We start from the raw sequence: 24,000 nt of genomic DNA on the forward strand, positions 1-24,000 counted from the left end.
AAAGAGGATAAAGTTTAAAAATTCTGCTCAAGATGCCACTGTAAATGCATCCAAAGTCATAAACATAGCTTTTACTTTTTGCTGTCTCTTTAGCTACGTTTTGCTGAAGCCTTTTCTTGCTTGACCAACCTTGCATTTACACAGCATATATGCTTAGTCAAGAATTGTTTCTGTAAACTGTTTACATGCCCCGTTTCTATCTTAATTGTAACTTCTGTAATCATTCTGCATTATGCTGCAAAGCATGTGGCTCTGAACTGAACTGCTTTTAAAAGAGCCTACTATCTTCAATTATATCATTGCTATATTCTAGTAATTAAAATCTGTGCCTGCTTAAATTTTGTAGTAATGTCATGCCAATGGATAGTTCAATAAAACAAATCAAAATACACACTGATTTTCCTCGGGTGAACATTTAATAATAATAGAAACATACATCCATTTATTTTAATTTATCATTACATTCTTTTCCAGATCATTCATCAGGTATTACAATGGCTATTACCATATTTTAAAATAAATATTTTCATGGTGTTAAATTAGATAGTACTGCTTTCAGCACTGAAAAAAATGTATTACAGCTCTATATAACAATTATCCATCTGAAGTGATTTTGCATCCTTATTTACGTGTGCCTTCTTCTTTGCTTTCACAATCCTCCATGAGGCAAAAATAAGGCCCAGAAAGGCAACCAGTGACAGAGAAAACAGTGTGTATAGGGCAACTTCAGAATTCTTACTGGATAACAGTAAACCTAAAAAGTGGGCTTTGTCCTCTTCTTTGGGTTTGCCATCAGTTGGCTTAACACTGGTCGGAGCAGATGTAACTGAAAAAAAACCCAAACAAACAAAAATCAGACATATCCTGTTATTTATTTTTTGATGAAGTTTTAATATATTATTTAGACAGACAAGATCCATTTTCAGTGGCGACCATGGAAGAAAAGATCAAATATTCGGTTATACATTAGCAAAGCTGTAAGACATATGAATTTAATTTCCTGAAATAAATAATATATTTGCAGAGAGTTAAGTGCATGTGTAATTAAACTGAATAGGGTATAAACAAAATATTACAGAAACAAAGATAAAAATGTAAATTCTTAATATCTAAGCACCCTAAATTATAGGTGGGTTAATCATATAAAGCATGATTCCATTCAGCAACATTTTTTTCTGTATCTTTTTGCCTCCTAGCCTGCACCCATCCAGCCTCACCCACTAGTACACTATGATACTAATGTGATATGTAAGAGGAGTACATTGAGTGAGTGTGATTATTTGACTGCTGCCTCACTATATCTCAACATTCTCTTTATTTTCTTTATTTCTTCCTTGACGTATGAAGTAATGCTATATTCTGGAAGTGTCAGCAGGCATGAGAGATGATGCTGTGTTCCAGAACAGTTTAGTGATTTCAGCAAAGTCACTACATTTGATTACAAAATATATCTTGTATTATTATGTGTGATGGAGTATTCCAGTAAAGTACTAAAACTTGCAAAATCATTGGAATATTCCAGTGTAACACTTGAAAATTGCAAAATCACTGCATTTGGCAGGAATTGCTGTTCCTTCTGGGGTGGGTGGCCAACACCACAGAATGATCTAGCTCTGTCCTACACTGGAAAGTACTGATTCTCATGACTTGTGGTAAACAACTTGATTATATATAGCTGGGGCTCCCTGCACTCAGGCAGAAGGCTCACCTGTGGAGTGGACACACTGCTCAGGACTGTTTTCCCAATGAAGACTCCTTCCTGACTGCAACAGGGCTTCCCAGTCAAGACTAAAGACCGGATGAAGCTTTCTCTTGATCAGTGATGTATACCTTATTTAAAATGTATTGTCTAATTTCCTATTTTAGTTAAATAGAGTTTACTTAGTTTGCTGTTTTAGTGTGATTTACTGTTCAGTTACATAAAGTTTATTTAGTCTTCTGTTTAGTGACAGAAATAAAGTTTGTTACTAAATAATTTCTTTAGTGTGAAGTGAATTATTTTAAATCCTGCTCATTAGGCAATACATTATTTTGGCGTCACGAACAGGATTCAAAATGTTCAAAAAGAAAAGTAAAAAGGAGATAGTAGCTATTGAAGTAGAAATTCCAGGATGGGACCAGGACCCATACAAACCATTAGCTTTGGAATGGTCAAGTGGTAACAGATTAAGTGAAAATTGGGATGTTTGTTTAAAAGATGCTGAATCAGGTTCAGTACAAGCATGCTTACAAAATATTTTAGTAGAAAAAGGGAAGGAATTGAGTGCCATATGAAGAAGGGGCTGGATCCTTTTAACTGCATATCGAAAATTACATGTAGATAAACTGTGTAAATGTGAACAAATAGAACAATTAGAGAAACGAATAGTAGAGTTAGAAAAACAAAATATAATCTTACAATGTCTAACCAAATTACTTGCAGACAAAACAGATGTATCAGAAAAGGCTGTTGCACATGTAGCAAAATATAAATATTGTAAACGAAGAGGCAAAATTAATAAAAAGAAAGTGCAGATGTCAATAGCAAAAGCAGGTTTTGATTGGGACCCAGACCGATGGGATGGAGATATTTGGTATTCTTCTGATCCCCCATCCCAGTCAGATTCTGATAATGAAAATAATTTCAAAGAAGAGGAAGAACAGGACAAAAAGAGGCTAGTAAAGGTAAAACCAATCCTTAGGCGAAGGCAGCAAATGATTCATGGAGCACAAGGGCTCCAACCAGGGGAAGGAAGAAGTTCATTACGAAGATTTTACTCGACAGGAAATGAATGATTTGATTGAAAGGTTTAAACAAAAGCCTGGGGAATCATTAGTAGCATGGTTAGTGAGACTCTATCAGTTTGGGGCCACTGGAGTGGAGATAGACAAAACAGATACCAAAAAGTCTGGTATGTTATGTAATGATCCATCAGTGGAAGATGCATTTCAAAATTATGATAAACAGGAAATAACAAGTCTTTTTAAAATTATAGCAGATTGCTGTGCTGAAAAATATCTGACAGAAATGGCCTGGCCTCCTAATCTCGTAGTACACATTACGAGATGCTAGTCAAAGAATTAAGGAAAAGATGATAAAAACTGCTTTACATGTAGGGACCGCTGATACATTATTACAAAATGCTTTGACAGTCTCGGTTAGCAACAGGATTATTAAGCTAGCACCCCTGGCTTATAAAACAGTAATAGTGACATACTTAATTAGTGAGACAGGAAATGCTGTTTCTCAAGTTATTGAGGGACTGAAGCAGTTGGGAGAGCTAGGAGAATAGGGTCCAAAACAGTCAAATAGTGATAGGTGAGAAAATAAAGGTGACAGACGCAAAGAAGCTCGAGTGTCCCAAAAAGATATGTTTACTATGTTGTTGAAAGATGGAGTATCAAAAGATGAGATTGATGGGGTGGATACTCCGACAATGTGGGAGATGTATAAAAAGCAAAGTTTAAATAAAAAGGGGAACAAGTTCAGAATTTAGAAAGACAGGATGAGTATGTGACAGAAGGTAAGGCTGAGGATAAGGAAGAGAATCTAGTAGCTCCTTCTGCTCCACTTGTGACATACCCTGATTTGTCAAGTCTAAATTTTGATTAGGAAATTGGCCAAGCTCCAGTGAGTGGATAGGCTTGGCAAGATGCTTGACCATATGTAGATGTGACAGTATTTTGGAAAAGTAAAAATGAACAATAGGTCTGAGCTCTAATTGATACTGGAGTGGAGGCCTCACTGATTTATGGAAATCTGAGTTTATTTAGGGACGACAAGTTACTATCACTGGACTTGGTGGGAAACAAATTAAAGAAGTTCAGTCGATGTTAGAAATGAAAATAGGTCAATTACTAAAGAAAAAGTACCCTGTCTTAATAGTGCCTGTCCCTGAATATACAATAAGAATTTACATTTTAAAGGGGCTGACATTGAATTTGTTGGACGGACAGTATCAATTTGGTGTTAAGCCATATTTTTTGGTTACAGCAGTTGCAGTAGGGAAAGTCAAAATGCCACCTGTAGAATTACCTCCAGCAACAAAAGTAATTAGTTTGAAATAATATAGAATCATTGGGGGACATAAGGAAATAGGTGAGACAATTCAGGACTTATTAAATGCGAGCATCTTAAAAACTACTATGACGGCATGGAATAACCCAGTCTGGCCTGTTCGGAGGTCTGACGGGTCCTGGCATATGACAGTAGATTGCCGAGAATTAAATAAGTACACTCCGCCATTAATAGCCATGGTTCCACATACAATAACATTAATGGAAAATGTGCAGAAACATCAGGGCGCTTGGTATGCAGCAATAGATTTAGCAAATGCTTTCTTTACTATACCAATTGCAGAGAAAAACAATGACCAGTTTTCTTTTGCTTGGCAGGGGTGACAATATACATTCACCCAGTTACCACAGGGATATTTATATAGTCCCACGATTTGTCATAAAATAGTAGCAGAACATTTAGATGAGATAAAGTTACCTCAGAATATGCAAATTTCACATTATAATGATGACATTCTTATTCAGGGAAATTCTGAGCAAGAACTGAGTAAGTATTTACAGCATGAAGACAAGGGGCTGGGAAATAAACCCCAAATAAAATACAGGGACCAGCTCAGACAAAAAGTAAATTTTCTGGGAATCCAGTGGCATCAGGGAGACAGAGAAATCTTGCCGAAGGCAAAGCAAAAGATTTTAGAATTTCCAACCCCTCAAGATAAAACAGAGGCACAGCGTTTCATTGGATTGTTTGGATTCTGGAGACAGCACATCCCTCATCTTAGTCAAATACGTTTCCCCACTATACAAAGTAACTAGAAAAAAATATGAGTTTATCTGGGAGGATGATCAGCAGAAAGCTTTTGAACAAGCAAAGCAGACTATTCAAAAGGCACTAGATTTATGGCCCCTACAGGATGGGGAAGTAGAATTACATGTGTCTGTGCAGGATCACTATGCTAATTGGAGCCTTTGGCAGAAACAGGTAGCAAAGCAGGTGTCACTAGGATTCTGGACTAGGAAATTACCAGATGCAGGGGAAAGATATTCTCCTTTTGAAAAGCAACTACAAGCATGCTATTAGGTGCTTGTAGATACTGAGCAAATGACAATAGGACATACTGTACTACTGTGACCAGAGATACCTATAATGCAATGGGTGATGAGTTCACTCAAAAGCATAGAATAGGTCATGCACAAGAGGCAAGTATTATTAAATGGAAATGGTATATTCAAGATAGGGCTAAACCTGGAATTAATGGGGTAGCAATGTTACATGAAAAGGTAGCTCAAATACCAATAGATCAGCAATTATCTTTTACTGACAAAACTGTGACAGTCAGTGAATCTCCAGTAAAATGGGGAATGCCATATGTGCAGGTGCCGCTTGAACAACGTAAACATGTTTGATTTACTAATGGGTTGGCAAAATATGTGAGAAACAAAAGATGTTGGAAGGCTTTGTCTTATAATCCTGTAACTAAGAAAATCTTAACATCTTCAGGGAGTGAAAAGTAGTCAGTATGCAGAATTATACGCTGTATGTCAAGCATTGAAACAGGAGATGCCAGGTACATGTCATATTTACACTGATTCTTGGTCAGTAGCAAATGGACTAGCAACCTGGTTGCCTACATGGCAGAAAAATGGAAAATTAATTCTAAGGAAATTTAGGGAAAATAATTATGGCAATTCATTTAGGAAATGATAAGTCAAGGTACTGTGACAGTTTATCATGCTGATGCAAATTGTTTTGCAGACTCTCTAGAATGATGGTTTAATTCTGTTGCAGATGAACAAACAAGAATTTCAGAAGTTAATACACAAGATGATTCTGAACAGATGGGGATGGCAAAATGGGCACATCATAAATGTGGACATCTGGGAGAAAAAGCCACTTACAGGTGGGCACAAACAAGAGGAATTGCACTTTCATTAGACTTAATTAAAACTGTTATATTACAGTGCCCGGTATCTCATACAGTTCAGGGATATATAGGACGAGGAAAGTTACCAGAACAAATATGGCAGATTGATTATATTGGTCCTTTACCATATAATAAGGGTAGCCAATACATATGTATAGCAGTAGACACTTATTCTGGATACCTTATTGATTTTCCCTGCCGACAAGTAACACAGGTAAGTACTCTGAAAACCACAGATTTGATCATTCTGTATTATGGAATGCCTTTGAGAATACAAAGTGACAATGGTTCTCACTTTAAAGGGTGAATAGTACAGGAATTTGCAAAACCGCATAATATTGAATGGGTGTTTCATATACCCTATTACCCACAGGCAGCAGGATTAATTGAGAGAATGAATGGATTACTTAAAGACCAGTTAAGAAAACTAGGAAATTGTACTCTGCAAAACTGGAGAGATAATCTAAGTATGGCATTACAGATTTTAAATAATAGACCAATTTCAGAAACAGAAACACCATTAATGAGAATATTAACTCCAGCATTGCAGATCAAACCATATGTGATGACAGAAACAATCACATATTGGGAAACTCAGGCAGGTGCATTAGCTCCTACTAGAGCCACACCTGAGACTACAGGACTGAGTCTATATTCGATGAATGCCTACAAAATACTGCCACAGTCAGTTCAACTGATCAAGACCGGAATTGGAATTCAAATTCCAACAAAGTATTTTGGTTGGATAGTGCCTCAGTCAAAAATTGCTTTGAAAGGTGTTCAGGTTGTGGATGGTGTTACTGAAGCAGATTACCAAGGGGAACTTAAAATTATTTTGTCAAATACTTCAGATTAGAATGTTCATGTACAGAAAAAGGATAGGGTAGCCCAAATATTTATTGTACCTGTGTTAGACGGCATAGTCACCAGAGGGCAGTCAATGTTGCTGCCTTTGAGAGGGAACAGATATCTGGTATGCATGAAATCAATTCAGGTCCAACAGTATGGGTCCATGAACCCAATAAACAACCTGAACAAGCAGAAGTTATTGCTACTGGAAATGACAATACTGTTTTAATTATTAAACCAGGAAAGGAAAAATGGGAATATGTACCAGCAGATCAGTATTAATTGCAAGAATAATCATTCTACTTTTCTTTGATTTCAGATTCTATCTCCAGTCTACGCAATGATAACTGTTGATGTTCTCGCTGTGCTATATGTAGTCCCTTTGGCAGAGTGTGTAACACCAGGAGTAAAAGCAACCAGAGTCAACTCAGCAGTAATCCGGTGGGAATGGGTTGCTAGTGCACAGAATAGGACACAAGGTACTTTCACCTGCCCTGCTGGATAAGAATGTTCTACTGTTAATTTGACTTCCAAAGGAAATCTAACTATTTGGAGGGTGAGGCGAGGACATTTTTATGTCCAACTATTGGATGACAGACCAGCTGTGGTAACAATCTGAAATTACACGAACAAATAATGTTCCAATTGTAAATATGAACAGACATATCAAAAAAATTATTATTTTTGTCAGAATGGAACTGATGTTTATAATGAATCAATTGACATATGGAACATTACTGTATTGTTTTGTATGAATGCAACTCAAATCATAAATAGAAAGGCATGGGCTTCACAAATAACTGTATGGAAGAACAAACCCAAAGCTCATTTTGACCAAATAATTAAAGTACCTTCTACGTGTAGATATGTAGGACAGGAATATCAAAAGACTGTGTTACATTTTAATATTACTTTTCCAAGATTAGGTAAGTGCAGGCAGAAACGAACATGGTATAGTACCTTATTAGGAGGTATTGGTACGGGGTTAGAAACCTTGAATGCAATTGATGTTGAAGTTTTAGCTAATAAAATTAAAGCTGTGGGTCAGGATATTTCACAAATTATATATTTACAAGCTCAGTGGAATCCTACAGTTTAGCACACACAAAAACAGCTTGTTAGTTATGAGAAAGAAGTTTTAGATCAATTTAATGATTCTGTGGTTTCCAATTTGAAATTTGATCCAAATGTCACTAGGTTTGTGAATTGGACAACATGTACCTTGCAGTATTTTTATGTTTCAATGTAGAAAAGTCGTGTGCAGACCAAATTAATGTTTAAGAATGAACATGTCTGGAGACAGCTGTTTAACCAAGGGATACCTAATTAGATAACGCTGTTTTCTGAAAAAACAAAATGTACAGACAACTTTTGTACAGGTCTATTATACATTATAATGTCACAAATGCAAAAATGATGTGTCAGTTTGTAACCTTGCCACTGGTATTTGGACCTCCTTCATATCCATTCAAATACTGGTTACCCCATTTAGAAGGGAACTACACTGACTTCTCAAACAGAACACACAAATTAGAACATTGTACTGAAACAATGGATGGACTCATCTGTGGACAACATTCCCCTATATATGAACCATGTTTACTTCAGCATTCCATCAACATCTGTAAATGGACTATATTACCTCATACTTTTGAGATGTTCATAGAGTTAGCACCACAGTTTATATGTTTAATGACAAATAAAACATTGTCATATGCCTTGAGAAATCCTTTTGTAGGTTGCCTAGGTAATGTAACTCATTTGAACGGGCATACTGAAACTTACATCTTTTCTCCTGAAACGTATATTAATGTATTTCGTGCCTGGTTACCAGACAAGCTGGAATATCATAACTTGACTTTCAACCTGAATTCTTTACAGAAAGTATTGAACAATATGCAACATCATGAAAAACATTTACAGGCAGTAAATCATAGTATTTTACATCATGAAATGACAAGTATTATTACAGGGAATAAGCTGATTAGTTTAGCCAAGAAAACAGAATCTGATGCAGCACATAATTGGTGGAATATATTTACCAGATGGTCAGCATCTGGCAATAAGTTGTTGAATTGGTTAATACACCCAATATTAGTTCTACTGATTATTTTGATTTTATTGACATTCTGGAATTGTGGATTAAATTTTTGTGTTTATAAAAAGGCAAATACGGTCTTGAATGTCGGATATAAGTGAGTCAATAGTCCAGGGGCCGAATGTGATACGAAACGGGTACATTGACTGAGTGTGATTATTTGACTGTTGCCTCTCTATATCTCGACATTCTCTTTATTTTCTTTATTTCTTCCTTGACATATGAAGTCATGCTATATTCTGGAAGTGTCAGCAGGCATGAGAGATGATGCTGTGCTCCAGAACAGTGTAGTGATGTCAGCAAAGTCACTACATTTGATTATGAAATATGTCTTGTATGTGTATGTGTGCTGGGATATTCCAGTAAAGTACTAATGCTTGCAAAGTCATTGGAATATTCCAGTGTAACACTTGAAAATTGCAAAATCATTGCATTTGGCAGGAATTGCTGTTCCTTCTGGGGTGGGTGGCCAACACCACAGAATGATCTAGCTCCAGCCTACAATGGAAAGTACTGACTCTCGTGACTTGTGGTAAAAAACTTGGTTATATATAGCTGGGGATCCCTGCACTCAGGCAGAAGCCTCACCTGTGGAATGGATGCCTGACTGCAACAGGGCTTCCCAGTCATGACTGAAGACAGGATGAAGCTTTCTCTTTATCGGTGATGTATACCTTTTTAAAATGTATTGTCTAATTTCCTATTTTAGTTAAATAGAGTTTACTTAGTTTTCTGTTTTAGTGTGATTTACTATTCAATTACATCGAGTAACAAGTTTATTTAGTTTCCTGTTTAGTGCAGAAATAAAGTTTGTTACTAAATAATTTCTTTAGTGTGAAGTGAATTATTTTGAATCCTGCTCATTAGGCAATACATACACCAGCCCTGGTTCATAATTGGTGGGGACTCAGCTTCCAGATCTTCCCAGAGGGTTCTTATGCAGGGAACCACCATCATCCACACAGGTATCATTTGTCGTTAGGTAACATTTTGTGTTTTTGTAACCTAACCTCACCCCCTTCATTCACCCACATCACCTCGAGGGGTGCCTATGATTACCATGTCCACGCATGCATGCATCTTCAACTGTGAGACAGGAACTATCACCTCTGGCTTGGACCTACTCATTCATTCAGTGGCTTTAATAGTTAACCATGAGCATTTGAGCATTTCAGGGACAAACAGTTCAGGCTTTAAGACCTTCTTCTTCTGTGCTATCTTTGACATACGGACCACATTCCAGTAACAGAAACTGCTAAGTTTACATATTGGACTATGACTTGGAGTCTTAAGCAAGACTAATTGTGTTTACCAAACTAATGAAATGGTTAACAGCTGAGAATGAGAGCTTTTTATATACAGATTTCATTAATTAACTATATGGGGTGTTTTTCCAGTAAATGGAAGCTGCCTTGTCAAAAACTCAAAACTTGGTAGTTACGTTTCATTAACTAAGACAATATTTCTGAATTTAATAGTATTCACTTAATAGAGCCCACTAAACTATATAGTCCTTTACAGAGGCAGCTCCTGGAAGAAGCTATACAATATAAATCTGTGGTCAGCTTGTATTACCACCAGTCAGTTTAAGAAGCATTGCTTTCGGCGCTGAAAGAAACCTGAGTACCATGAAGAGGGCAGAGAGAACATGTAGACTTTATACAGACAACAATCACAGACGAGGATGGAACCTTAGACCTTGGACCCCAGAGGCAGTATCACAAGCAGATATATATTGCAAAAAAAAAAGGTCTGGGTAATAATAATTTCTTGATTCCTTTTCATGACGCTGCTATGGAGTCCTAGTGCCGCAAAAGAGAAGATTTTGATTATCTAAACGTCCAATACATTCTTCATCAGAGATTATTAGTCCTACCTTGGCCCTATCAAATGTAATGTTAACTTTTGAAACAAGGGACCTACTTCCATAAAAAAGAATGCATCTTTATGTAAAACACAGCATTCAGTTTGCAATTCCGCATTTATATGACCATAATCTAAAGAAAACAGAAAAATATTCAAATGCTACAGATAGTGCAATAAGTTTCAAATTGTTGTTTTGGTTTTGGTGTTCTTTGGTTTACCAGAACATACTGACATTTTAGAGAGTGAAGTGAATTCATTATCCAGATACTTCAGTTTTATGATGCTTTAGTTATTTTACTATGCTGAGTATCAGAAATACCCTAAATAATAATTCACATTCTAAATATACTGACAGTTTAAACATTTCCTTGTAGCAGTTTCAATTAAATTTGAAAGAAACAAATTTAAGTTGTCAAATAAAACTTGACAATGTATTTCATAAGTGCAATATTACCTGGAAAATGATTCCATTTTTCTTATTGAACTTTTGTCAGTTTTAAAAGACAATTGATATGTCACAAACTTCCAACAGTGATGCACCCTGTAAAGACTAGTCTCTCAAGGTCTTGTATTCATAGACACTTTGCTTTATGATCCTTCAATGTTGTCTCTTCCTATCATCGTGAAGCAGAATTCACCAAGCGTTGGATTGTTTTCACCCACTAAAAGGGAATGTGAGCTGGGATTAGACTGTCATGAGACAGGTCAGTTTTACTGATGATGTGTTGTTGTAACAGTAATCCTGCTCGGTATGAGAGGAACTGCAGGTGTAGATATTTGGTGTATATGCTTGGCTTAGGAGCCAGTGGTGCAAAGCTACCATCTCTGGATCATGAACGAATGCCTCTAAGTCAGAATTCCAAATAAACATAACACCAGAGCACCACAGATTTCTGGTTGGCCAGGAATAGCTGGATGCAAGGTCAGTGAGGAGTGCCACTCATCACTGGGTCGGAGTGCAGATGGAATGGGACTGCTTCTCTCCAGCAATGCACTGCACATTTGTGGGGAACCAGGTGCTAAATCATTTGTAGATGACATTATTATGGCTTTTTGTAGCCTTCACTTACTTAGAAATAGTGTCTTTCATTCTTGTTGAAGTACTAGGCAACAACTCTTCTCTGTCACTCTCAATTCATGTTTATACATGTTCATAATCCCAAGTGACTCCTCTCAAAGCAAGCCCTCATTAACTGTACTTTACCACATTTGCCTGGTGTTTCCTCTGCCTTTCCTGACGTTCTTCATTAATTACTTCAGCACTACCTTAGCAGGTCTTTTTCCAGGCATTTTTGCAATATAATCAGTCTCTCACTGTCTCTCACGTGTAGCAGAATCTTGCAGATTTCCCACACCAGCCCTTTCTGCAGGCAGGTGAGATATATAGGATGGTTAATGGTAGGAATGATATGGAGACATGATTTGCAAATGGGTAAGAACTGCAATCAAACTCTCAGATCCTGCAACAGTGAGGGAAAAGGAGTTTCCCTTTTCACACTTGAATTTCAGTCTTAGCAAAAACACAGACTGCACAGAAACAGACAATCTTAGTAAATGGTACAGATTCTTTCCCTTGCACTGAAAAAATATGTCACCCTGCAAATAGTCAAACACTTTGCAGCATTCAACCAAATACTTTTCAATCTAATGGTACCAAATGTAATTCAGTTTAAGTGGAATCAACAGGAAGTACAGAATCTGTCTCATCAGCCTAACTACATAATTCAACTTAAATTAAATGCCTGGTTACTAAAATAAATAAACCATCATTTCATTTTAGGTAGATAAACCTTGAAAACTCTATGCAGTTGGTAATAAAAGTCATATTAGACAAACATACAATTCTTCAATCCAAGTGTTATATTCAGACATTCAGTTTTATTTTTAACAATTAAATGCAAATGACATATATACATGAACATCTGAAATCTTTAACTGACAATGAAGCACCTGAACCTACATGTCTTACATCTAGAGTCTTAAAAATAGCCTCAGCTTATGATACACATTAACACACCAGCAGCAGTGTAAACATTTCTACACTTAGTGGTCAGTGTCATAGTACATTTTCAAGCTTACCCTGGATTCTAATGACATTGCCAATTCACGTCAAGACAATTCTTTAATGGACTTTCAATATTAATATATATGTAATACTGTAGTGCCACTTAAAGCCTTGCTAATGCCAACTTGGCATTCATGAGTACTTTCATACCAATCAAAAATATTTTCACCAAAGCCAGAATACTCAAGTCATATCCAAGTATACAAATCTTTGCCTCTTCCATTCCTTTACTGTATCTGGATATTATTACCCTTGTTGAAGTGGCACTACAGCAGGTTGAGGTAGGTGTTGGAGATTCTAACCAACCTACTGCAGCAAGTTATGAGGATCTCCCTCCTCAAATAGTATGAGTGCATGAATGGGAAGAAGACCATTGAGTACATGGTAAGTCTGTTCGACTAGTTAGGTGTTCACCATTTGACTTCCTTTAGCCTGAAAATACTTATATGTTCCTGTTACCATTTTAGGCATGTAAGGGTCTGGTTATGCCACTGGTTCCCTACTGCACCTTACAACTTTATACCCAACTCTTTCTTAGGGTTCATGAACACAGCCTTCTCAACTCCCTTTTCTTCTCTAGGTTGCTATCTCTTTGCTTCAGTGTGACTGAGCAGCACCTTCTCAATTTCATGTTGTTCTCCTTTTATAAGGGTACCCCAGAACAGAAATTATCTTCAGTTTTATTTTCTCCTTATTTTACAGCTACCTATTTCCTAAGTTGTCTCTCTGCTACACTTTGCTGTAAGGGAAAGGTTAGTTTGATTTTTATTTGTTGTATTTTGTATTACTTTATTGCCTTTTTCTATTTTGAATACTGTGAATTGTTTTATTTACCTTGTGTTTTACTTGTATTCTGATTTTAGCTGCATATTAAAACTTGAAAAGAGACCACAGCTCTGTCGCTTGTGAGTCAGGCAGAAATTAGAACAGGTCAAAGACTCACACATAAGATAGAAGAGGTCAGTTAACGTTAATCATCTGTGAACTGAGGGGGTGGAGCTAGGAACTAAACCTTCTATTTAAGGGGTAAAATAAAACATTTCAGAACTTTACTAGAAAGGCTCACCCAGACTCTTCTACACTTTGCTGTGAGGGAAATGTTAGTTTGCTTTTTATTTGCTGTATTTTCTATTACTTTATTGCCTTTTTCTATTTTGAATACTGTGATTTGTTTTCTTTACCTTGTGTTTTACCGCATTCTGCTTTTAACTGCATATTAAAACTTGAAAAGAGACCACAGCTCTGTCTCTTGTGAGTCAGACAGAAATAATTTTTCCCACCCTTCCACTGTTGTGTTCTTAAACACCACCGTCTTTCTAGTTGCCCGGCCCTTATGTTAATTTGACCATATGTCTCATTTCCTCTCTGCTTTTACTGGTTTGTGGCAGTAAGCACAAAATTATCATTTTGTGAAATCACTCCCCTTCAACTATTTAAATGTATTGGCCATCCTACTGTATTCCATAGTACCAGAATACAAAAGTGACCACCCTGTTTCAATCTATCTTGCTGTTTTAAAAATAGTGACTCTCCGCTAAAACTTAACTTTTTATACAGGTAAAATTTAAGTTATCTACTTTCACACCTAATTCCTCTAGTGCACACTGCAGTGTTTAGGATAAACCATTTTTTCATCTTACCTTTAAGCATCTATTGCAAGACCACCAGTTACTGGAGAGCCCACATTCTGCCTCTCAGTAGTCATCTTGGGATTAGTGCTTCTGATTTCTCCTGGTGAGAGAAGGAGTGCAGTTACATTATTTCCTGGAGACTTATGATCACCAGAAAGCATAATAATTGCTTTATAGGTGACAGCTTGGAATATGTGTTTATATTCTGATCCTGGTGAGAGTAGGAGCAGAGTGCATTGATTCCTGACTCTTTCTGGTTGGAGTCCCTGTGACAAGCACTTGCTCTAAAACCTGCTGGAAAGCACTAGGAAGCCTTAAACTGATACAAGCACTCAACTCTCCTCGTTAACAAGGAGAAATTAATTGTAGGCACTAAGCAGCCTATAATTGCAAAGTACTTTGCCAAGGTAAGGGAAAACAGCTGTTGTACTTTACAAAAAAAAAAAAAAAAAAAAAGCACCTAACCAGGCATGTCCAAGGGTCAGCTTCCGGTGATATCTCCTGCTCACCTGGTGAATCTGGGCATACTGGGGCAATGTAGCAATTGCCTCATGTACACAGACAACCCTCTCCTCCTACCACCCAACACTACAACCTGCGAGAGATGCACTTACATAGCCAAACTGGAAGCAAAGCTCTCTCCAGCCAAGATTGTGCTAGACAATCAAGAGGAGAAGGATAACACCCACACTACACCTTAAGCAGCACATAGCCCTTCAAAACCCTCACCAACCCACACATAGTAACACTAAACCCACATATGCAGAGGCCCTTAACATTAATCTGCCCAAGCAACAAGGACCTCCAAAGCTGAAATGCAAACAGCAGTCACAACCAAAGTATCACAAGCTCACAACACCAGTGTGCCACCCAACAACAGCCCCTAAGGCAAGACAATGTACCCAACACTTTAGTCATAGGTGACTCTATAGTCAGGCACACTGATGTCTGACTTACCAGGCTGAACAAGGAGAAAATTACAGTCAGCTGCCTATTGGGTGCCAGGATCCGCCATATAATGCATGCACTCAAGTAACTCCACAACAAGTACAAATACGACTCTGTCATTGTCCATGTTGGATGACTTGAGACGTACCTCCCTGGACTACATGAAAAGAGATATGGAAGAGCTCTCAGATCATGTGGCCCAGACAGGTATGACCCTAGCCCTGAGTAGCATCCTGCTTTCACCCAGAACAATACCACAGTGTAAGGACAAAATGATTGACTTCAACAATTGGCTAAGCTTCTGGTGTCATTCAAAGGGGATCCAGTATCTGTCTGCCTGGGATGACATGATCAACAAACCATGATGCTTTGCCAGAGATAGTCTGCACCTGTCACCCCTGGGATTCAGGTTACTGGCTAAGGCTCTTGCCACCCCTATAGTGCCATTTTTAGGCAAGGTTCAAAGGACAAAATCACCACCGTAACAGGTACAAGTAGTCAAATTTGAAGGTAATGCTACTCAATGCTAGAAGTCTAAACCTCAAAATGCACTCTCTCGAGGCACTCCTAAAAATGGAGAACATCGATATCTGTGTAATAACTGAGACCTGGTTCAAGGCTACAGAGAGCACCCCTGCAATACCAGGCTACAACTCTTACCACACTTTTAGGCCACCAAACCAGGACTGAAACACTAAAGATGGAGGAGTGTCCATATTCACCAAGGATATTCACACCTCCAGGCTAGTTGCCCAACACAATGCATCCAAAATTCTCCAGGTGCATCTAACACTAAGTAAGACTGCAATCCAAATTGTAGCTTGCTACAGATCCCCCACCATGCCCCAAGATTCTCACTACGCCTTTCTAAACATACTGGAAAATATTAAGATACAACCAAACACCCTAATACTGGGTGATTTCAACTACCCTGCCATTAACTGGGAAAGCTACTCGTGTACCAACACCTGTGCCCAACAGTTCTTGGAATTTATAAATTCCAGTGCTCTGGATCAACTAATCCATAGTCCCATCAGGGGCTCCAATATCCTGGACCTGGTCATTACCAACATGGGAAATCGATACTCCACACCAGTGGTCACCCTCTCATTGGTTAGGTCTGACCATAAGCTAATCACCTTTGACATCCACATCCCTCCCCCACCTCCCCAGTAAGGAAACATCTGTAAAAAACCTATCCAAGGCCAACTTCATGCTACTCAAGTCAGAAGTCACAAACTTCATGACACCTATGCAGACAGGAACTGAAAGTTCGACTGCCGAATCCTACACGAAAGCACTGTACGAGCACATCCACTCGTGCATGAATTGTGCCATCCCAAATAGAACCAAGATGCTCTCCTCCAAAAAAAGGGAAGCTAATCTGGTGGTCCCCTGTCATAAACAAACTATATAATAGAAGGAAGAAACTGTTGCAGAAAAGAGGAAAATCCCAGGATGCAAAAAAACTCCCTTACCAGCCTCAGTAAGAAGCTGAGATCACTCATAAAATCCTCCAAAGCTAGTTATGAAAATAAAATTGGCAAAGATTCCAAAGACAACCACAAGGCATTCTACAGCTATGTCAAGAATCTAAATGGCAATGCTCAGATCTGCTCTGGGCTGCAACAGAATGGCATTAAATAAACTGATCCCAAGGATATTGCCAATATCCTGGCATATTGATTCAGTGCCAGCTTCACCCTCCTCACCCCCTAAATGGCCCATCTCAATGCCAAATGATTGCCAAAGTCCGGTAATCATGGCCACACAGGTAAAAAACACACTCTCCAAAGCTAAGAATACAACATCCGTGGGACCAGACGACATCCCAGGCTGTGTACTACATAAACTACAAAATGAACTGGCACCTCACCTAAGTGTCATGTTTAATCATAGCCTCACCTCAGGCCTCATGCCCACTGAGTGGTGCACAGCTGCAGTTATCCCACTCCACAAGGAGGATTCACCTTGGATACTGGGAACTACAGTGCCATCAGTCTGATGAACCTGATCTGCAAGGCCATGGAATGTATTATCATGGAACTTATAAACAAAAACATTGGCAACCTTCAAACACTGGACCCCACCCAGTTTGGGTTTGTGAAGGGCCGAACGTGTTTTCTGAACCTGATTGACTTCTTTGAATCAGTCTCCAGAGCCATGGATGAGTATAAGGTGGTCCATACAGCCTATCTGGACCTCGTCAAGGCCTTTGACACCATCCCTTACTCTGGAATCATAGATAAACTTACTAAGCTGGATATAAATACCTACTCAATGGGTTGCCAACTGGCTTACTGACAGAACCCACACTGTAAAAGTAGCCAACTCCGCAGACAGCTCCAGACAAGTGACAAGTGGAGTACCTCAGGTTTCAGTTCTGGAACTGCTCTTGTTTGGCATCTGAAGTACAGGCCAACACTAAGGGACTCTGGCTAACAAAGTTCGCAGATGACTGCAAACTGGGAGCCATTGAATCCCCAAATTATGTGGATATTCTACAAAAGGGCCTTACAGAAACAGATGCTTAGTGCCAGAGCCATGGGCTCAAGCTCAATGTCAAGAAGTGTATAGTTATCCCCTTTGGGAAAAACCATGTACCCATGAATTACCACATAGGTGGCAGTACACTAAACACCAAAAGTGTGATGAGATACTTAGGAACACAGGTGGATAGTGGTCACACCTTCGATAACCACATTGCCACAACAGTCAGGAAATCCTTCTATGTGGCACATCTCATCACTAAGGGCTTTTCATCCAGAAAAAAGGAGGTCATTGTCCCACTGTACTCATCCCTCATTAGAACCATCATAGAGTACAATGCCCTGTTTGGTATGTACCTCACAAGACATCTGCAACAACTGGAAAGGCCGCAGAAACACCTCACTAAAAGAATCACAGGACTAAAGCAGATGCCCTATGCTGACAGACTCAAAAAACTCCAACTATACTCTGTCACATATCTACTCAAAGGCAATCTCTGCTTAACATACAATGCCATGTCAAACCCAGAGCTGTTGGACATGCTACACTTGAAGAAATCGCAATCCATCAGAGCCACACACTCCAGGGACCTAAACCTTGTCATCACAATGAACAAAACAAGCTGGAGGGATAAGTTCTTGGCCCAGAGACTTCCCATACTCTGGAATAGACTGCCCATACATGACAAGCAGTGCACCTCCTTGGCCCTCTTCAAAAGGAGCTTTGACGACTGGATGGGAGATAGGAAATTTACACTGGCGATCATGTCAGTCACCCTGCTAGACAGGGATCTAGGGAAGTAAATATTGTGGGAAGGAATAGCCAGGGAATTGTTATGGCTAGGCTTATATAGGCCCTAGTGCCGATAAACTAGTACCAGCCTATGAACCTATTATTATCCCTGTTTGACTGTTCTGCTGAAACCTTTCTTACCGTTGCCTTTCTCCCTCTAAAGCTGCTACTTAGAATTCTCAGTTTCTGGGGCTCTCTGATTTAGCTTGAGGGAAATTCTAGAATTCATTTCACATGGCTTATTTTTATACTTCCTAACTTTTTTTTCTTAAAATACATCCTTTCTCTGAGCATATCATTCTCTTCAGTTCTGGTGGTCACTTCTACTCTTTGCATTGCAACATTTTCCAGCTGCAGCCACATTTCTATTCCCTGCTTTGCAACACTTCCAAGCTGCAATATTTTAATGTGTAGGCCCCTTAATTTTATTAATTGTGTTCTGACATCTCTTTAACTGCTGAGGGTTCTTCCTCTGAATTCCTAGACACATTTCTGTGCCTTTAAGACTTTTTTAACAGTATGCCTTGATCTTTATTGGATTAATGCACTCAAATGTGTATCTCCATTCTTTGCCTCTTGTATTTTTTTTATTTTATTTTTTTTTATAAACAGCTGTTTAAATACTTTAATAGTTATAGGCTTCTTTCTGATAGAGAGCATGGCTTCAGAAATAGTTTGAAATGGTTTTAATACAGCCTCTTCAAATTATCCAGCATCTGATGCTATCTATAACAGTCTAAATTATACTCTCCTTATAGCCAGTATTTTTGTGGACATGGTCTTACCTTTGAAACTGTCAACCACAAAATTCTACTTCACTGCAGGACCTTTCAAGTTTACTCCAACAACCAGCTGACAACTAATGAAACACTAAAACAGATGTCTCCAAGGTTCTGTTTTAGGCCCATTACTGTTTTCTCAAGTCATTGATGATATTATTAATGACTTATCTGAACATAACCTTACCATCTAAGCAGATGATATTTTATCACTCTAGGCAAACAGATGTCTCACAGTCCTGCAATCTCAATTAAAGCAAGCCTTCTCTGACCTTTGTCAATGGTCTGAACAAAATGAACTTCAAATTAACCTTTGTTTTTCTTTCTCCCCTCACAGAACTTCTTGACTTCCCATCCTCACTATATCAGGCAATAACAATATTATTCATTTTTGTAACACTACAAATACGTAGGTCTAACCCTTGACTATGTTAAGCTTTACAACCTACAATGATAATATCATTAATAAAGTCCTTTCACAAATAAAACTCTGCTATAGGATATTAAATATATTATTGCCTACTACCTGCAAAGCACTGGCCAAGAATGTCCTTAGAATATTGTTTTTTTGTACTCTGTTTACACTCTGCTTATAAAACTCAAAGACTACAAGTCACTGAGAATGAAACTGCCAGATTTGCCATACTTGCTGAAGCCTGCATACATCTCTGCAAACTTCTAAATGACATAAATTGGATACTCATTACTGAAAGGCCTCTTTGTCTTCTAAACACCTTACTGTATAAAATTCTAAATGATGGCTACTGGCCCACTCTGTAAAGGAAATGTCCAGTCAGGCAACAGTCCTACTCCCTGATGATTTTTCAAAAGAACTTAATATCCATCAACAGTCTTCCATTTAAAACAGTAATTGGTGAAAGTGCCTTCTCATAAACAGGTCCAGCTCTCTAGAAGAAACTACCAGCTGATGCAAGGCATCAAGATACTTTTACCATGTTTTAGAAGTCCCTTTTGAAGCACCTCTTCATTGAAGTTGCTTGTAAATGCTTCAGGTATAATGGATACATTTTAAAGGCTTAAAGTTCTATAAATGCTTACAGTCTCTCAGCTGTTTTCATTGCCATTTAACCCTTCTTACTCCTGTGGTCTCTTTTAGTCTCTAGGCCTATCTCTGTAAATCTCTATTTTGTTTATCCTTTTCCATTTGAGTTTTTTCCAATGAAATTCAAACTTTAAAAAGTAATTTCTTGTATTTAAACTGTACTGTAACCCATGTAAACTGGTAAAACCTAATGTAAACTTGTGTATAAAAACTGTAAAACATTCTGCTTTATAAAAACTGTATCATAACTATATATACACTTTTTAAAGTTTTGCAACCATGTCAACTTAGTACTCTGTCATATCTGAAGTGTACAGCTTAAGTTTGCTTGCTCCATTTATTGTCTCTGAGCCCAGGTTGCAACTAAAAAGTGGTTCTACCTAGTTACCAAAATAGTCATCATCATCATCTTCTTCTGGCTGTTCCCATTAGGGGTCACCACAGTGGATCATCTGTTTCCATTTCTTCCTGTCCTCTGCATCGTGCTGTGTCACACCAACCACCTGCATATCCTCTCTCACTACATCCATAAACCTTATCTTAGGCCTTCCTCTTTTCCTGTTACCTGGCAGCTTCATCCTTAGCATCTTTTTCCCAATATACTCAGTATCTCTCCTCAGCACATGTCCAAACCAATGTAATCTTGCCTCTCTGGCTTTGTCTCCAAACCTTCCAACCTGGGCTGACCCTCTAATATACTTATTCCTAATCCTGTCTACTCTCGTCACACCCAGTGCAAATCTTAACATCTTTAACTCTGCCACGTCCAGCTCTGACTCCTGCCTTTTTGTCAATGCCACTGTCTCCAACCCATATAACATAGCTGGTCTCACTACCCTCTTGTAGACCTTCCCTTTCACTCTTACTGGTACTCGTCTGTCACAAATCACTCCTGACACTCTTCTCCACCCATTCCACCCTGCCTGTACTCTCTTCTTCACCTCTCTTCCACACTCACTGTTACTCTGAACTATTGACCCCAAGTACTTACACTCATCCACCTTCGCCAACTCTACTCCCTGCATCCTCACCATTCCTCTATCCTCCCTCTCATTCACACACATACTAAAATAGTAAATAAGTAAAATAAAAAATAAACTAATAAACTATTGTGCCTGGTGGTTGCTGTCTCACCATTTTTCTAGTTTAGGTAGAGGCACATCTGTAGGCTTATTCATCTGCTTGTTCCCTTCAACACACTGATAAGATGGTATGTCAAAATAAGTACCATTTTCTCCCCCACAACTGTTTACAGTACAGAATTTATTTCCCTATTATCATGTCATGTGTTAAATTAGGAATGGTGGCAACTGGATGGCCTGTCTTTCCAAATTCAGTCTGTTCTTCTTCATCACCAACAATACATACCACTGCTATTGCTTTGTTAGTAATAGTTTTCTTCTTACATACATACTGCTCTTTTGTAAGTGTTATCATAATGCCTGAGTCTAACAGGTATTGCAGTTCTTTGCCATCAATTAAGACATTGTAGTTAATTAACGTGGCAGTTGCATAGTAACAGAATAGAGTTTCAACCATTCTACAAGATAATTTATCACATTTTAGAGATAAAATATCACTAGTAGAATGCTTTTCAGTGGCTAAATTTTTCACAGTATTATTAGTACAAAGTCTAGGTGACCTGTTTTCCCTGCATTTAAAAAGAATAGTATACGTCTTTTATTTTTTAGAACTGAAGTGTAACTGTTTATTCCAGACAGCTTCAAAGAACTTGGTCATCTGAAAGGGTACTTTTAACTGTAGAATCTTACTTGATATATTTTCTTTTCTTACCAAAGTATGACTGACATTGTCTTTTTACCCATGTTCTATATCTTTTACCTGGAGTGTTTTTATTAATTCTTGTTATATTACTATGCTCAGCATACATGATGTAACCTGTTTTGTATATTATGCTGGATGTACTGTATTTGTATAACTTGATGTTGGAGCTTTTCTCCCTGGGCCTCCGCTGAAAATGGACCTGGTCCAGTCGGAATTTCCCGGTTAACAAATGTAAAATAAAATAAAATAAATAAAATAAATAACACTGCTGTCATAGAACACAATATAACTTCAAAGAGCTTACAAAAGTTGCAATCACAGAAACTTAAATAGAACTTAAAACTGACGCAAAACATTTAATACAGACAACTTCAATATAAAGTTAGAGAAGTCATTGCTTCTCTTTGAAAGTTCCTAGCAGTCTTTGAATACAAGAATTATTATGAAAGTATACTGATCGTATTTTGAAATATATTACTATAGCAGGGAAGTCCTTCACATTTAAATAAAATAAAATTACTGGATCTACAATACAAAAAGCTTTGCAAGAAGAATTAGCTCACAGTAGTCTGTGTTAATTGCTTATTAGGAAATATGCACTATGCTCTATATGAGATGCAATGTTTGTTTCTGTTAAATGATTGTGCCTGTTTCTTATATGGCTAAACTAATGTATTGCTGTTGGTGGTTGGACTGCAGTAAAAGTTTAATTTTGTTGAAGTGTGTTATTTTTCAAACACATTTTGTTTGTTTGTTTGAATGAAGTAACTGAATAAAATGCATATTGAAAGGAATGCATTGGAGACCGGTAATTGTCAGAGATCTCTGAATATTGGAGATCAGGTAGCTTTCCCTTTTCCTGGGTACTGTGTGATCTTGGAATTGGTATATTTAAGTTAGCAGGCAAGTGAGGGATTTGGGAGGGGGCTTATCCCCTCATAGGTTTATAGGTAGGTACTAGGCTATTGGCCCTAGGGCTTATATAAGCCCAGCCAAAAAGGTACCCTGGCTTTTGCCACCCAAGAAAATTATTTTCCTGTGCCCCTGTCAAGCAGAGCCACAGAAGTGATCCCCGGGGTGAATATCCTATTTCCCATCCAATCATCAAGATTTTTCTTGAAGAGTGCTAATGAGGAGCTCTGCTTGACATAGATAGGTAGTCTGTTCCAGATTATGGGAAGTCTCTGGGACAGGAATCTATCCCTCCAGCATGTTCTTTTTATTGTGATGACAAGGTTTAGGTCCCTAGAGTGTGTAGCTGGAGGGACTGGGATTTCTTTAAGTGGAGCATGTCCAACAGCTCTGGGTTTGACATAGCTTTGTATGCTAGGCAGAGATCACCTCTGAGTAGGCGATATGCGATGGAGTAAAGCTGGAGTTTTTTGAGACAGTCTGCGTAGGGCATCTGTTTGAGGCCGGTAATCCTTTTTGTGAGGTATTTCTGCGGCCTTTCCAGTTGTTGTAGATGTCTTGTGAGGTGCATTGTACTCTATAATGGGTCTAATGAGTGATGAGTAGAGGGGAACAATTACCTTTTTTTTCCTGGATGAGAAACCTTTTGTGTTGAGGTGTGCCACGTAGAAGGATTTCCTGACTACTGTGGTGATGTGATTATCAAAGGAAAGACTACTGTCCACTTGTGTCCCAAGGTCTCTTATCACACTTTTGGTGTTAAGTAGACTACCGCCTATGTGGTAGTTCATGGGTACAGAG

At 38.2% G+C, this 24,000-nt stretch overlaps 1 protein-coding gene across 1 annotated transcript in view; it reads right to left on the reverse strand.

Moving 5' to 3' along the window:
* The window catches only part of LCT (lactase), a 773,291-nt gene that overhangs the window by 59,753 nt on the left and 689,538 nt on the right, over positions 1-24,000 (reverse strand). Inside the window, exon 17 of the mRNA XM_044073664.1 lies at positions 630-826. Coding sequence (XP_043929599.1) covers positions 630-826 — 197 coding nt within the window. The remainder of the gene's footprint in view (positions 1-629; positions 827-24,000) is intronic.

Source organism: Protopterus annectens, chromosome 6.part0 (assembly GCF_019279795.1).
Source record: "Protopterus annectens isolate FY-2018-M chromosome 6.part0, PAN1.0, whole genome shotgun sequence".
Classification (NCBI taxonomy): Eukaryota; Metazoa; Chordata; order Ceratodontiformes; family Protopteridae; genus Protopterus; species Protopterus annectens.